At 41.2% G+C, this 17,831-nt stretch overlaps 1 protein-coding gene across 1 annotated transcript; it reads right to left on the bottom strand.

Annotated features, from left to right (window-relative positions):
- Window positions 1-8,272: 8,272 nt before the first annotated feature.
- Window positions 8,273-17,499, bottom strand: LOC134137154 (elongation of very long chain fatty acids protein 4-like). The gene is given in 8 exon segments (XM_062569826.1): window positions 8,273-8,389; window positions 9,522-9,652; window positions 10,841-10,955; window positions 12,051-12,107; window positions 13,053-13,133; window positions 14,235-14,422; window positions 15,732-15,797; window positions 17,422-17,499. Coding segments are annotated over 7 exon segments (747 nt in total). The 5' UTR covers window positions 15,790-15,797; window positions 17,422-17,499.
- Window positions 17,500-17,831: the final 332 nt, after the last annotated feature.

Here is a 17,831-nt window from a genome sequence, read left to right on the forward strand (position 1 = left end):
GGCCAGCGGCGGCGGCAGCAGGCGGCGGCAGGCATATTGCGCTGCGCTGCCCGCTCTGCCGCCGTGGGCACCTCGGGGCGGGCAGGCGGGCGGACGCCCTCCCCGACACGGCGCAGCGCGGCCCGAAACGCCCCCGCGCTCAGTGCTCGGCGGCGCGCGGCAGAGTGGAGCGCGAGGAAGCCGCGCGGGAACCCGGATATGAACGCGCGGGCATTTATTTGCGCTTGACGTCAAGGAGAATCCCGGCTCCTCCGCGCCCCCGCTGCCAGCAGCCCTTACCCACGCTCCTAGCCCGCCTACCAGGCAGCGGCATCCCGCCCCGTCGGCCGACCCTCGCGAGGACTCCGCGCCAGCCCTCTCTAGAGAGCGGAGCTCCTGTGCACACCCACCGCCCCGCCCCACTCAGCCAGGGAACTGCGGTGCATCCCAGAGGTGCCGCGGGGGGGCTACGCCAGGAAGGGAGGCGGCGCCGAAGGGGCGGCCAAGACTCGCCTAGATGCGCAGGGTGCTGCGCGGAGCCTATCCTGGGCAGGCAGGGGCATCACCGCGGCCGCGCACCGCCTCGACCCCTCCCTTCTACCTCCCTGGAGTCAGCGGATCACAGCGGGGCCTCACGCGTGGATTACTTGTTAAAGAGAGTGGGCGGGCGCGGGAAGGGCTCTAGCGGTAACCCCCCACTTACTGGTGATGACAGTCGTAATCTGGGCGATGAAAGCTCCCAGAGTTGCACTGGCTTCTCGGTTCCTCCTTTTCTCACCCACATAATCAGAACAAAGAAAAGATTGGATGGGGGAGGGGGTCGCTTTGCTTTGCTTTTTCTCGCAAGCTTATTGTAATTTTGTTGAAGCTTCAAAAGAAGCTTCCAGAGCGAAAGACACAACCTTTTTACTAGGCCACCTTCCTGCCTAGCACTTTAGCATATGCAGCTCAGGAGCAGTAATATAATCAGTGCTAAGATCTTATTTGTTTTTGTACCATGAGCTCATCTATTCTATTGAAGGTCTGCAGGGGAATATACATACATATACAAATACTATAGGATTAAACCCTATAGACATATGTATTCCCTTGAAATTTATAACAAAAAACTAGTGTAAAATATATAAAATTAAATGGTAAACCATTTTGCCTTCCAGTTGGCATCACTGCAGTGACATTCTTACTGAATCCTTGCTGTAGTACTCATAGTTGCATCAGAGAGTTTACTTAAATTCACGGAGATGAATGGGTTTTCATCTTAACATAAGATGTTACCTTTATGTGTGCAGTATGCCCAAAGATGTTAAAAACACTGCCAAAATAAAGAACATAATTATATGACATACGTATTTATGGGGAAATCCTTGTAAGTGAGGATTTCCTGGTGACATGGTCATGTTCTGTAATTTCCCTCTGAAAACTGAGCACAGAATCACTGATTTGTTATATAGCTGTGCAGGGTACAGGGTCCACTTTACTCACATGAGTAATTCCTAGATGCAAAATTACAGGTGTATTTTCTAGAGCAGCCCTTTGAAAACAATGGTCATCTTATTTACAAGAGCAGTTATTTAACAGGGTAATGTATCAAACCCAAAAATGTAGTACAATATTCTTAGGTACTGGCAAACTGACAGTAAACACAGATGCTTGTGCACCTCAACCAATTGTTATTGGTGTGCTGATCTGTTATCAATGCATCTCAGGGATAATAACCTGAGGAAGGAATTGAGTGCTAGAAAATTAGTCTATTTTTCCAGTTCTGTCAGCTGGTCTAAAGCAAGATATTTTGCCTCTAAATCTTTCCTCTAATAATCATTCATTTCAAGAGGAAACATCTCTGGACACATCCACATAGACCTCCCGTAGGCAATGCCAGTCCAGAATTAATAAATTGCACCCCAGGAACTCTGGTGTCCAGCCAAGCACTGTGTATGTCATTGGAGCCTGCTCAGTGAGCATTTTCCTTTCACAGGGCTAGTTGTACTACAGACATACTGTGCTCTCATCGGCACATTAATAAAGCCAGTAACACAACACAAAATGTGCCAGCATCTGTACCTGCTTCTTTATCTCTATATTTTTTCATTCAACCTGCTGTTCCTGAACATATTTGAACATGTACACCCTTGTATCCACCCCCATTGTTCCTTCGTCAACAACAGGGAGAGAAGCCACATTCTGTTATGTCCAGTAGCAGCCCTTCTTGAATATCAGGAAGAGAAGATGCTGAATTTAAATTCTACCTTCATGAAAAACAAGTTTCTAGCTTGTTTTTTTCAATATCATAGGGCAGTGAATCTGCAGGCAGGTGGGATTGTGCTGAAGTCCTGAGACACAGACTCACTCACATTCATCTCTATGAAAACCTTACTGAAAACCTGATGAAGAAAATATGCATTATTAACTAATGTAGCAGTAAAATACAGCTTCTCTGTATAGTGTTTGAGTAGGAAACTACTACTTCCTCTGCAGCTCTGACAACACTTAGAATTTAGGACAGGGTATCTGTATAAGTGCATACAAGGGAAGAGAAGAGGAAGGGTCAAGATAAAATGGGAGGGTGATATTAAAGAGGAAGAAACCTCTGCTCCAAGTAGGGAAGTTCAAAGTGTAATTGTTATGTAGCATCCTTGATTTTCTGAGTGTGATGAAATGACTCTGAATACTTTGTTCAAGAGCAGTGCTAGCAACAGAAAGCGAAGACATTAGAGAGAAAGGATAGCATGCAGAATAGTGTGACACAGCAAGTGCTGCAATGCACTATTTATGTTTTAACCAGGGACTCCTCAGGGTTTCATATGCTCCAGCATATCCACACTAAAATTTACTGTTCTTTCTAGCTCCTGCTTTTATTCAAATCCATCATTTTTTTTTAATCTAGCCATCCCCTCTGGAAGAGGGATTTTTTGTTTTGTTTTTTTTCTTCTGAGGGTTTGTCACAGCATCAGTGATGGCTTATCCTGCAACATCGTTTGCAGGTTTTCTGAGGCTGAACAAGGGGCTAGTAAATACGACTGCCCTAATTTCTTAGTCAGCATCAAGATGCTACCTGAATGTGATTCTTCTGAGATTCCCTATTTTACCAGCTAGTGCCTATGTGAGGCTCACAAAAGAGTAATGCTTTGCAGAAGAAACTCTGTCCAAACCATGGAGTCTCTATCCTTCCACAAATGCAGACCTGCATCCCCAACACTAGCTTACCAACCCCTTCACTAGGAGAAGAGAAGGACCATATCCTCATACCCCTTACAATACCATGTCAGGGACATGAATAATACATCCTCATACTCAGAACTGTAAAATCATGAGCCAGCACATATGAAACTTATGCAGCTGTCTCCTATCTTCCACTCCCTCAGCAGCAGCCTGCCTATAATGCATTTTTAGCACTGCACAGTGCTCTCTACCTGCACTGAGATACTGGGGTGGATGCAACCAGCTGATCCAGGTCATCATGAGCTGATGAGCAGCACCCAATGGATTGTGTTACGCAGCAGGAGTGGTGGTGGTGTGTGTGACTGCCAGTCAGTGGGGCGCATTCCCACACATTAAGCTGTGGTCTTCTTACCAAATAAATGATACATTCTATGTGGGGGTCTCACATGCTGTGAGGTGAGAAACTGAGGTAGTCTGCAGAGACTCTGCATTCGTCTGTGCATACTCGTGTACACACTACACATGCTCTAGTATACTTGACTAAGGGCACCTTAGGGACACCTCATCTTTTCACAAATACTCCCTACTGGGCCAACCCCATCACTAACAGCTGCTGTGGAGTTACAGCACCGTGAAAACAAATATAAGATGCTGAGTTGTGGAGAGATATCCACCAGCCTCTAGGGACCTGCTCTGTCCCCAGGACTACCCCTCAGCATTGGTGAGACTAGAAGGTTGTGAGGATGTGGGTTGCATTGTGGGAGGCTATGTATCATGCCTCTCCATGCACTGGCTAAAGAGCATCACCACCTTGACAGAGGGTGTGAAAGCCATTTGAAGCCAAAAAGAACCTGAAGGGGTTAAAGGCAAATCTGTTCTCCTTCCACTTTGTTAATTCCCCAGCAGCCTGATCCCATGCTGTGATGATTCAGGTCAGAGAGTGAGCGAGCAAGAAAATCTGCCGCAGTTCCTGAGGGAGACCCCAGAGCAAAGACTCTTATTTCCTGTCCAGGAGGATTAAGTGCAAGGCCATTGACAAATCACAGTAAACATCTGTATGTGAGCGCTCCATTTATCAGGGCCTAATCCCTGAAGTGATTCATTAGTGAATTCAGCAAATTCACATTGTTCTATTTATACTGTTGACTGATCTATTCTAATGTTTGATTTGGAGGTGTTTTACATCTGTATCAACAGATTTTTGTTTATTTTACATAAAAACCTACTGTATTCTGTCTTTACTTAATTGTTTAGTGTCATTCTGCCTTTTTAAAAACTGTGCCATATGTTCAATAACATACAAAAAAATCAAGTAGTTAAACCCAACCATGTTGCAGTATTTTATATGGCTTTGCAATTATAAGCCTAAGTTCCTCTGGAAGTTTTCCATCACATACTGATAGGGGGAAAAAAACCCTAAACCATTAAATAATAATTTATGTTATTTTCTGTATTTTGTTTTGGTTAAAACAAGAATCTCTCACATATATCTTAAAAAAGAAAGTAAGTATTGAGTAAATGTTCTATTTTTTTCAAAAGTAATTTGATTAGAACCTCCATAACTAACACTGACTTGAACAGTAGAAAAAATGCTAAGCATTACCAGAAATCAAACCTGTTCATTCAGATAGATTACTGAAGTTATGCTTCATATCCTGTGAATGCAAAGTGCTCTAACAAGGTATAATGACCCACATTTTATAAGGAGGAGACTTGCACACAACTATGTCCTTAAAAGTCATCTATTGAGCTTGAGTAACACCCAGGTCTCCCACCATACAAATCAGGCAGTGTAACTGAATGCATCCTTTTTTTTTTTTTTTTTTTTACATGCAGCTGTGCTGTCTCATTTCCAGCAAAATCTGAAGGCTTTGTCATTGATATTGGTGGGATCAGCATTTGGCCCAGAGGTTTTTATAAATCTAACTGCCACAGGATATTTTCAATTCACCCTCAAAGCTTTGGTCTCAGCCAAACAGCATGAATCATCCAAACTTGCAATTTATGATTTCCAGCCCTTTTGACTTACAGTACATTACTGCGATGTAATCTGTAACTCTGGGGACTTGATCTTAAAGGGGAAATGTCATCCTATTGCTTTTTTTTTTTTTTTTTTTTTCATTCCAGGAGCACACACCTCTACTCTCCGTTTTTTGCTCTTGCCACAACAGGATGCCCCAAGCAGACAAAAGCCATTCTGCTATCCCCGTTTAAACTAGTAAAATGAACACTGAATACAGTCTAAAAGAGAAAAGAATCAAGATCTGCAGAGCCCCTTAGCTGTACTTGTGCAATTTTATCTTCACTGTTGATACAAGCACTGCCATAAATGGATTTCATTTGTATTGATGTTTTTGCAATCATTTTGTTTCATATGAATATCTATCTACTTATGCAAAGTGGGATGTATGTAGGCAAACTTAATCCTTCCTTATCACCTGAATGAAAATAGTTCATTTGCATCCTATGCACACTGAAGTCAAGGCAAAAAGCTCCTGCCAATTCAGAAGTACAAGATCAGGCCGAGAGGAAGAGGGACAAGGATAGGTAGACCAAGGATTACATGACCAGGACAAATGTGATTTATGTGACTGGACAAGTTGTCAAAGACAAGTTGCCAAGTGGCAATTTGAAATTTTCACATTTCATTACAAGCTGTGAGGCTAGTCCTGGTCCAGAACCCATTATAGTTAATTCTGTCTTACACAGACACAAATTTAGCCAGATGAGCTACTTAAAAAAGCTACTTGACATATTCACAAATTTAAATGAAAGCATTTGCAAAGATGTTCTGTAATCTCATCTGAATTTCCAATTCAGTTCTGTTTTTTTAAGCTGTCTTGAATTATGAATAAATCAAGGAAAATCAAAATACTTGAGTATCAGTCTGGTTTAAAATTATTAGTGAAGACCTTGAAATTGGCAACTACAAACTGAGAAAGCTTATGTGAGGGGAAACTCAGGTCAGGAACTGTCTGTTATCATCTCGCACATAGGAAAATGAGCTGAAATCATTAGATTTCATTTTAAGTATAGATAATTTAGCCATCTGCGGGAAGAGTTATGCTCTACCATAAAACTAGGAGGACAAATACAGTGATGATTTAAGCATCATAAGGCCATAAGTGAATCATTAAGTGGATAGAAGTAATAAAACAGCTTTACTTACACTCAGTGTACAATGCTGGAAAGGGCTTTAGGGAAACCCTGAATGTGAGTGCAGTTTATTTGATACAGAGCAGATTCTTTTCCCACCACATCAAAAAAAGGGAAAGAATGGAGGGTTCATTCACTCAGAGGTTTATTGTTCAAAGCTCTAAAAATAGTAATATTCTGGTATACAAAAGCAGCACAAGTTATTTAGTAAGCAGGGTGTACAAATACTTGACAGGAAGAAAAACAGACATCAGAGAGATGTAAAATCATCTCTTTTCATATTTACCAGTGAAAATTAAAAAAAAAAAAAAAAAAAAGGACTACTGAAATCAATGGAATGACATTCATAATCTATCACTGTGGCAACATAAACAAACCTTTTCTGTATGTGTATGAGGGGAGGAGGGCAAGAAATGGAAGATTACTGGTTTATCTTAGATGTGTATGTAGTAGCTATGGGAGAGGTATAGCATATGCATGCAGACTAGTGATGCGTAAGTTGCATTTATTTTACACAGCCACTAAATTCAAAATTTATATAAAACACACAATTTTTTTAATATACACATTTTCTAGGTACAGGCTGGTATATAATCCTCTAACCCCTTTCCAGAGGAGTTAGACTTGTTTACATTTGAGGTGAATTTGTCTTGGCAATAGCAAAGTCCCAAAGTTACTAATTTTAAAACTAAAATTCTCCTTTAGGGGTTTTCTGTAAAAAAATCACTACTACACTACTGTGTTTTTAAAACAAAATGTAGAATACAATAAATAAACACTATTTTATAGTTTAAAATCTAAATTTAGGATTTCAAAAAGTGCTATTAGATCAAAACTTTAGGGGTATTTAAGTGTCTGTAGATGAATATAGGGGCCAAAATTCTAGCTTTTTAACCAATTTGGAGCCAAAAGATGCCAGTAACTGATGTGATGAAGTCAATGGAGCTGACTCCATACACTTTGTACTAGTAAGAGGAGAATTCAGTCATGAAGGTGATTGCTTATGGTGGTGTGAATCTTCTTCACTTTTAATGAGAGACTAAAATAATAACAGTAATTACAAATTGGAGAAAGAAGTTATGAATGCAGAACCTTAGTCCATTCTGTCTATTCAAAAATATGTCATCTCTAAGCAACAATGACAAGACCTTCATACATAAAAATGTTTTCTCTCTGGTCTTGTGAGAGCAACCAAAGATAAATAAGTGTTTCAGAAAATGGTCCATGATGACTCTCACTACATTAATTTCTTGCTTAGAGTGAAAATGCTTGAATGACAGACCAGAGACAAATAATGCCTTCTCTTTAGTTTCAGAACAGTGAAAGAGCAAAGGCAGCTTTTCATATATAATATCGAATTTCCATCTTGTTTACACTAATGCAAAGTGAAATGATCAGGCCTATATAGCTGTAACACACCCTAGTCCTGGTGGAGCACCTTTAATAGGAAGGACTGGGATGCAACAAACAGGATAATGCATCCTGCAGTTCCAGTGAATTCCTGGCTTCTCCTGTTACCCAGGCACCACTCTTAGGCTGGAGGCCCCTGACCCTGCCTTATCAAGTAAGATAAATTGAGATGGGCTTATGAATGGAAACAAACACTTTTTAGCCTAAGAAATGAGCCAAGGAGTCATGGTGGGATGCTAGATCTTGCAAACTGAGCTGACAGATGGAAGGGCAGGAGGGCTAGGAGATCACTAGGATGGCTCTTAGGCTAATTTCACAAAGCTATGATGACTAGTGATGACTATTTGGCTTGGATTTGCATCAGCATCAAATAAATGAGCTCCTAAATACTCTAATCCCTATTTTTAGGTATTTGCTTTTCTCTTCAAATTAGAAATATTTTAATGCACTGAAGTATTTGCACATATAGTTCTCCCACAGCTCTATATTTTCTTCACAGAGTCATGGTAGAAACAGCAGAGAATGTACAAATTCATCAAACTGTGCTCACTCTCATCTGTTCTTTAGGTTAGCTTCTCCAGCTTTCCCCTAATGTAGGTTTGACTGCAGCATTGAAGCCATCGGGAAATGGGCAGTCTGTGAAGAGGTTGTAGGAAGAATGAGCAGCAATGGCCACAAACTGGCACTGAAAGAGGTGGAGGAAATAAGCAGACAGATTAGGGATCCTACATAAAACATACCCAGACTGACTATTTAACCCATCATAAAGAGCATCACTCATACTAGCTGTGTCCTCAACCCAGAGTACCACCTGCATGCCTTGAAAAACTTGTCTTTCAAGTCCAGCAGTTTTGCACAACATAGAAGGATATCACATTGAATCTTGCACACTGGTACAATGAGCAGGTCTGGAATTCCACCTCTCCCGTGTAAAAACAGACCCTTGGGTCCCTTCTCTGCCACTGTCCAGCAATTCCATTTTGGAATATGGAAAACAAAGGTGGGAGACTCCTCTCCTCAGATCATGGTCAGATTGTACCCATAATAACTATGATTGGCATTTTAGCTTATAGAAAGGAACTACAGGTGCTACTTTTCTTTATTGGAACTCTGCACAACTATTTTACATCTATTTCTCTTTGGTAACTACATACTCTTTGTTGCTGTAATCTCTGTTTGTGTGGAACTAACTCTCCTACATACTCTAATTATTGTTCTTGTCTGGAATATTGTTTTTATGTTTTATTTTTGGAAAAAAACACAGAGTGGAATTGTCAGGATTTGCCAATTTTTCAGAGATGAAAGAAAGAAAATCCAAGAGGATTTTCCACATAGGGAATAAAACTCACATATTTATTTTCTTTGATCACTCTCTATTTGCCTGTAGTTAGAAATGTCCTTCCTTTTTGAAGAAGCAGAATGAAAGCTGCCCAAATTTCTGCCCTACCAACAATCCAAAGCTCTACCAAGTTACTGCCCACACTCAAAATCAAGCTGCTCCAGTGGAGAAAAGGCTGATACATACAGCAAAAGAGAGAGAAGTCTAATTTTAAAATTTTCTCTCTTCCCATTATGAAAATGGAGTTTATAGTTGGAAGCTAATGTTGTCACTGAAGGCCTCTTGGTAGTTCCTGGGAGTAGTATACAGCATGTATTACCGATCAGTTCACCTCTCATAGTGGGACATTAAGAACATGATCATTTCCCCAGGAAACAAAAAGAAAGAGCTGAGCCCCCATGGAGGGGACAGAGACAGAAAGCAAGGCCATCATACCCAAGAAGTGAAAGTGAAAAGATGAATACGTGGAATTGATTACCAGCTGCATGATGGTTAGATAACGCTTCCCCCAGGGGTAATGCTGCATCTGTGGTCCCAGGCTTGCCAGGACATAATATGTGTACATGAAGATGTGGTGTACAAAGGAGTTCAACATCCCAATAAAGAAGGCTGAGGAGTAAAGAAGTCAGAATGAGCAATACACACAAACCATTCAAGATTAATCTTGCAATGAGTTGACATTCATAGTGATAATGATCTCAAAGTACATCATCTTACCCATTTGTGTGAACATTCAATCTAGTTTCTGCTTAGGAAGTATTTCACATTTTCCCTGTTCCCTCCAATGTATGTCTATTCCATATCTTGCTTTTGGAGAACTTCAAAGGCAAAGAAGAGAATTATTGTTCCAATCTAAGCATTCTGATGTCAAGGTCATTTAGCCAAATTACTTCCCCCCAAAATAGTACCAGTACCAGTAACCCAGCTTTTTCTGTAGGACCTGCCTATAATAGTCTAGTACTTTGTGTCAGCATCAGATGCTTCAGTGTAGGTGGAGCAGAAAAAAAAGAAGCAGTCTGGGTACAGACTAGAAAGAGAAATAAGATGGATACAGCCATGATAAGAAAGGTACAATAAGAATCTAGGCTGCTGAACCTGGTCCAGGTCTGACTGAGGTACAAATAGACCTCATCTTGAGTACTACATCCAATTCTGGGCTCCCCAGGACAAGAGCTGGGCCTGTTTAGCCTGGAGAAGAGAAGACTGAGAGGGGATCTTATCAGTGTATAAATATCTCAAAGGAGGGTGTCATTGGGAGTGGGACAAACTCTTTTCAGTAGTGCCATGCAAGAGGACAAGAGTCAATGGGAACAAACTGAACCACAGGAAGTTCTGCCTGAATATGAGGAGACATTTCTTCACTGTGAGAGTGACAGAGCATTGGCACACGTTGCCCAGAGAAGTTGTGGAGTCTCCTTCTCTGGAGATATTCAAAGCCTACCTGGATGCAACCTTGTCTAACATGCTCTAGGTGACCCTGTTTGAGCAGGGGGGTTGGACTAGGTGATCTCCAGGGGTCTCTTCCAACCTCAACCATTATGTGATTCTGTGATATGATACTATCATTTCTATTTGGACAGGGAATGACTGGTACATTCTTATTCTGGATGAGGCAGTGAATATAGCAGTCTAAATAACCCACAGAACTGAGCAGATGGTATCCACTGAAACCTCACACGTTTTTCACACCTTTGGAAATAGGTGAGATTCCTGCCTCTCAATCACCTCATCTGCACTGTTTATGTTATCTCCAAAGCACAAGAAAAATAGTAACACACAGTGTCCACAGAAATTTACCTTGTGCCCCAGGAACATATTTGACCCCTGACCACCAGTTAAACAGCATTGTGCCATGGTGATATACATGCAGGAAAATCACTTGTTCTAGTTTCTTGTGCAGAATAAAGAAAACCTGAAAGAAATCAGACAAAGGAAAGTCTTTAGATGATATGTTTAGACAGAAGAAGATATTACATCAGAAGGTATAAGAACAGTTAACGGTAATTCTGGATCTCCCCAACCTCATTTCCTCTGTCACTGATAATTAAAAAAAAACAAAATGATGATGAAAAGCAGATTCCCTCACTGATGAGAACATAGAGGGGATGTGTGAACCCATTGGCAGTAGGTCTAGATGGGCTCCACAGGCTGATTCACTGTGCAGACAGTATTCTCAACTTATCCCCCCAAAGAGCACTAGACTATGGAGTCCTACTCAGGCCAGAATATGGTCTTCCTTGACCGACCAAGCTGTTATCTCAGGCAACTATTTGAAATATAGGAGAACACCTAACATACAAGCTATAAAATGGTTTTACCTTCACGTGGACTTTTGATTTCAGCTGGAATACTGAGGAATACAAACCTTTAACCCACAGCTTCGGAATAATTGGTGGCAGCAGAAATACAGGGCAGGTGTATATTTGCAGTCCCTTTGCTACATAACTAACCACTATCATACGTTCAGATGAGCAATCATAGCTCCTATCTAGAAGCAGATATTCCAGCAGCCTTAATCAACTAGTAACTAAGACTTTGGCAGACCTTCTGACAATAGCTAAGGTTAAAGCTTCTCCCCTCCCCTGTTTGTTGTTTAAAGGGAATGTCCATCCACAGAAAGGGTGCTGAGGAATGGAGTATGTATACAGTCACTGGGATAGAGACTGACAAATGGAACATAGGTTCACAATTTTTATTTGTTTGTTTACTTGGAAAGAGGCTTTTGAGGAGGCCTAGCAGCATGATATCCAGTGGCAGTGCTGGACTCTTGCAGGCAAAATGTCTCTATGTAACAGTACTCTGAAGCTGTGCTCTCTTCTTTGACAATATGTCAGCTGTATTCTCACAAACGGGCACAGCAGAACACATGAAAAAAGCATTTACTGAAAAGATCAACCAAATCAGCATAGGATCAAACCAGAACATTAGCTTCTGGCACTCTGCCCTATTCAGATGAGGGAGTGATTTATTTCAGAGTGCCAGTTCTGCTATGGAGTCCTCCCCTTACCGTATCCAGCAGCTCGAGGACTTTGGAGAAGAAGAACCACCAACACACTCTTGCCATCTGCCGGTCAGTACAAGAAAACGCTATTAGCTCTCAAGGTAAAATTACTACTTAGTTTTACTGCCTTAGATTTTTAACCACTGATCCATGCAATATGTCAAAGCTTCCCATTTGGGATCAACAGCTAAGGTGAAAAACTAAGTCAGTCTTTTATGGCTGTTGCTTTCCCCAGAGTGGGTGCTCAGAAAGGAGTCTTGATTTGGGAAGGGGCATTCAGTTAGTGTTTTAATAGCTTTCACCAGTTAGATGATTTGTATGCTAAAGTTATTTTTTCTTTAATAAGGCAAAGCGAGCTGTTTGACAACAGTTTCTAGACTGATGGCAAGTATCTGAAAAGCTGAAAAGCTAATATCCATTCTTTAATCTGTTTGAAGTCTGACTTTATCCAGAGGCAAAGTATAATAGTTCCAAATTCAGACAGAGACAAAAAATCATGCAGTGTTTTGAAAAACTGATAGTTGTGGGAGTTAAATCCTCCTGTAGTGGCCAAACAAGAAATAGTTTTAGCCAAATCCCCCAGGTCTCGGAGATTTTGAGTGAAATTTATGTCTTGCAAATTTTAGGATATAAAAATTGATTTTCTAGTTGACAGTGATCACTCAGAATGTTTACAAAGTCAATGGAGAGAGCTACATATCTTTCAGAGGCAATTTGCAATACAAGTATTAGATATCTGTCTTCGAATGGAAGAATCTTTCCATTTGATCACCTTCTTTCCATCAATCAAAGAGGGAACTTAAATGGTTACGTCAAATGAGGTGATTAATCTACAGAGAGCTAAAGGTAAGTGCAACTGTTAAAGCAGACAATTTAGTGCAATAAATTTGCAAGCAAATAAACTGGAGTAAAACACTTCTTGGGGATGCAAACTGCTATTTACCATAAAACAATCTGCATACCCAGAAACAGAGTAAAGTCTAAGGCAAGCTTTGTACTGAACTGTACCCTCATTCCTAGCTCACTTCAACTGTAATCCACTGGCTGGCACAGGTAGCTATAGTTGTCCAAGCTTGAAGTTACCAGAAACTGAAATGAAAGAAAAGCAATAAAAATCCATTTTCTGTTCAAAACTATCTGTTCCAAAAGGATGTACATATTAATGATAAAGGCCACATGATCTCAATTTAGCATTCACTAGCTGGAAATCCATGCTAAACATAAAACATGACTAGGCAAAAAGTAAAACCTGAAAGAAAGTACTTCATGTCCGTGTTGAAACTAGAAAAAGAATATTCAATTTGGTCATGTTTGTAACTCAATGCAATTACTGCGGTGCTCAAAAATGCTTTAGCAGGAACAGTGAATCCTAGGCTTCAGAATTTCTTTGAAAATAGTGATTTAATTTGTAAACATCCCACTACTTGTTTTGTTGCATTTGCATATTAACTAGAAAGCTAAAGACTATGCCAAGTAATCAGTATAACTGAATAAGCATGCATAGGCAATCAGTTTTCATATCTGTCCTCAGATCAAGTAGTATTTTCTCCAAAAATTTGCAATTTAGTTTGACTAAACCTAAGAACAATGCCATAAATTTAATTGGCAAATTTATTAACATCAAGACATTTATCAAACCTGTTCAACCCAACTATTTGAAGAGTATTCAGGGGTTTACATGAATTAAGTCAGTGAGTCTCATCTGAGAACACTGTAGAAACAGTCACACATTAAAAACAAGCAGAGAGCAGTGCCATCAATGCTAATGGAAGCAAGAAGCTGCAGTGCACTTGATACTCTTGGAGAGGATTGTGCAAGTCCAGAAAAGAAGTTCCTTCATTTTCAGAGATGAGACCCTTACCAGCCCGGTCTGAGACAAAATGAGGAGTCCTCCATATGCTCTGTGACTACCTGTGAGATTCCAACTTTTAGCTTGTTCATTAAGTAACCTTCCACCATTAATTTTATGAAAAAGAGAAAGACTGAGAACTGAGAGGAAAAGAGGTATGCTTTGGTAGCGATTCACTTTTAAAGGGTAGTATTGTCCCTCTAGTGGCAAAATGCAGATATGTCCAAGTTGGCTCCCGCTTCCCTCCATTAGAATTCAACAGCAAAGCTGTTGAAATGGCTCTGGCTTTCTCATACACTTTCCAGATGCTTACTCAGAAGGGGGCAATCCAGTCTCCTCACCTCATAAAACATATAGCTTGATAACGTCACCATAGTGAGATTGTAGATAATCAGAAGACCTTCCAGCTTCAGCAGCTGCTGCTTATGCATGAGGCATGGCCCCAGTATCACAATAAAGAGGTAGAAGGCAAAGAGAAGGGTAACTGGAAGTGGAGAGTAGACCAGGGGACATGGGTCTGTCCTTGGATCTGAAAAGTAAAACACACAGGCAAATTTGGCATGTCTTGCATGGTAGATATACTTTACATGTCTCTGGCAATAAACTGATATTTTGTGCATCTACACAAAGCAGATCCACTGCTTTTCTTCCAGCTTAGGACTCCATGTGCCAGCCTCTACTAAAAGGCTTTGATACTACACTGGGGCTGGGGCTGTAGGACCAAGAAGAGTCCTTTGCTGAGTGCTAGCTGCATAGTAATGAACAGGCCTTTCCTGTCACAAGCTGGACTCCTCATGACAGGCTGCAATACAGTCCCCCACAGGAGGAAAGAAGTAACTAAACCCATGCTCAGCAGGGAAGCACAGCACAAATCAACCAGTTCCGGGATCTGTGAGAGCTTAAGTCTTTAAAACGTAATAATAAATTGTTCCTGTCACAGAGGCTACTTCCTCTTTTCTTCACAATGTTCAGGGCATCTGAAATTCTGAATACCTTCCTTCTTATATCTACTCATAGAATGGACTCTTGAAAGCATATGGTTTCACTGGAAAATGACTAAATTTGTCTCTCTCTTAAAACTGCTCTTCAGCCCCTCAAGAAAGTGAGGTTCAGCAGAATTTCTGTCCTGCCACCTCCCTGAAAAATCCCAGGGGAAAAATATCCTAGTTCCCATTCACACATTCTTCTCCTATTCCCAATGTGGTCACTGCTCTACTAAACTCTCTGAACATTTTCCTTCACTTCCTGATGTGCCAGTTCCAAGCCCTAGTTCCTCTCTTACTATTCTAGTCCTTGGATCCTCACAGAAGTCCTGTACTGAAAACCAGTCTTTGGCTGGTTACATGGCACATATACTAACTCTGCTTCCCCTTGCTGTGTTTTTCACACATTTTTTTTTTTTGCCAGTGGGCCTCAGGGTTTTTAAAGATGCTGTTCTTATCCACTCAACTTTGTTAATCTTCCTTGCTTCTAAATCTGCAAATCCTTTACTGTTCCTGCTATGACCTCTCCGTCAAGAGCTCTTTGATATTTCAGTTCTGTATATGACAGTCTGTCAGAAGTCCTGAACCCCAGTTTAGACTTTCCTCTGAAATTCAAGTCCTGAAATATTTTCAGTCTACACCTGTGGCCCCATGTCCTTCCCCTTTCAGGGCCACGACACAGGCCTGCCATTCCACCTGCATGCCAATTTGTGGCACGTCTTTACATTTAAGTTTAGGGATGCCACAGGGCTCTGCTAAACTATACCTGCAGAAACTCTAGCTACTGAAGTCCTGAGGTCTCCTAACTGAAAAGAGAAAAACCCTTAAACACTGAGCAGTGTTTAAGGCACCTACCTCCATGTTCAAGGACCCAGTGGTAGTATTCCTGAGTTTTCTGCCAAGCTGAAGCCATCACAAGTTCTGGAAAGAAATCAAAATTAATATTCATAGTCATCGCAACCTCATTTTTCCTAGTCTTGATTGAGTCCAGAAAAAAAGGATGCTCCTTAGATAAAGGATCAGGATTACAGCTAATGAAAAACTAATATTATGCTCTCTGTAGAAACTAAAATTCTAGACCAGATTAGAGTCATGTTTAAAAAAGGGAGAAAAAGAAGTCCCCTGCAATAATCAGCTTTCTTATAATAACTTCTATTTCCAGATTTCAGTATCTTGTTGATGTTTCATCACTAGAAATATTCTGACTAGCTGCACTCAAAATGCTGGAGCCAGGGGCTCTGTATACCATGTGAGGAAATCAACTGAGTGATGTTATCCCAGAACATCAGAACAGCACAGGCATAACATTCATGCTGGGACAGACAGCAGGTGCCATAGTGGTATTTTCTTGCATGCTTTCTCAGACATTTGCAGTGCTAACAGGCAGTCTGGAATTAATTCATCGCTACTGTAACTCCATACATGTAAACAGAGCTATGTCAGTTTCTCGGCTTTCTGATGTCTTGTTTGCATGTTAGATATGTTTTGGGTTAGCTAGTATATATAATATAACATAATATATTGTAATACAGTGCAATAGCCATATATAATCTGCTATTCCTCTTTGTCCTTCCTTTCCCTTAGCAGGCAGACTTCTTCAATGACATTTGGAAGGGCCAAAACTCACCTAGAAAACTCCCCCTTGAAGTTGCTGACAATAGCCTGTGTTATCTGCACTGGTTTTCTCTATTAGAAAATACATAGGGCCAACTTCCCGTCAGTTTCTTTTTCTCCTAGTACTGACAAAAGCACATTTTCTCCTTTGACTTCCCACTGACTGCCAAGAGGGGCAGAGTGCCCACACATCCTTTGGCCTGTCTCCTCTGTCTGTCTGACCTGTCTCTTCTATGCCCATTGGGTCCTGGCAGCAAGAGCAGTAGCTTGTGCATTGCAGGGAAGGGTAAACTCTAGCCTAGTACAGGCCCCTTTATCATGGTATAAATATATATAAGGAGCTAACATAAGCAGCTTTTCAGTCTGCAGACCACATACTTCTGCTAAAACTACAAATGCTTGAAGCATATCTGACACTACTACCAGATATACTTTGCAAATCCGGATGAAAACTGTTAAATTAACACGGTTGACTCTATCCTGATTGTCTACAGATTTACTTTGCTGAAATATAACATGCAGCAAAATTTGACTATACCCACTGACCTCTGTCTGCTAATCCCCCCAGCCTGACATGCAACCAGACACACAGTGGTTACAATGACATGAGCAAACACACCCATATTTCTCTTCTGCAGTCAATTGCTGCAGTCAAAATACTTTTTGATCTGTTTCTCTGGCGTGTGCCTCAAGACCCTCGCTGCAAACAACTCTCATAGGTACCCTGGTGCAGAAACACACAGCCATGGGATCTGCCAGCAGAGGGCTTAGTCAGTGACTGGCTGGCTCAGAGTCAGTTCAGTGAGGATGGTTACATACCTTCAGACACTTCACACGCATTCCCACCTACTCCACCTTCTTTGCTTCCCCCAAACCACAAGCTTAAGCCTCAAATGAGAGAGAAAAGTACAGATAGCAGGAACAAACTTACCCCACAAGTATAGCTAGCTTTGCTTCTCCCCTTCTCCAGGAACGTCCTGAGAAGACAACCAGTCCTCCTGTCACTCTGGGTACATGCAGCAGACAGCAAGGCAAGAAGTTGTAAGTGCGGGTGTGTTGTTAAGCACACAGTTTTTCTTGCCGCAAGTGGAGTGAGTACATCATCAGCTGGCTCTCATACAGACATGCTCCATCTTCACTCCCTTTTAGCACAATTCGTGGTACCCCTAATCACTGCAAGTTGCAGACACCACACAGTTGAATGCAGTCTCTTTGCCAGGACTGAGGTTACATCATGCTCCCCTTCCCCTCCCAACTCTCACATGATTTATCAGATTAAGGGACTGGAAAGAGAAGCAAAATGAATGCTGACCAGGACCAAGGTTCCACAGCAATAAGCCA

The sequence above is a fragment of the Rhea pennata genome, chromosome 1 (genome assembly GCF_028389875.1).
Source record: "Rhea pennata isolate bPtePen1 chromosome 1, bPtePen1.pri, whole genome shotgun sequence".
NCBI lineage: Eukaryota > Metazoa > Chordata > Aves > Rheiformes > Rheidae > Rhea > Rhea pennata.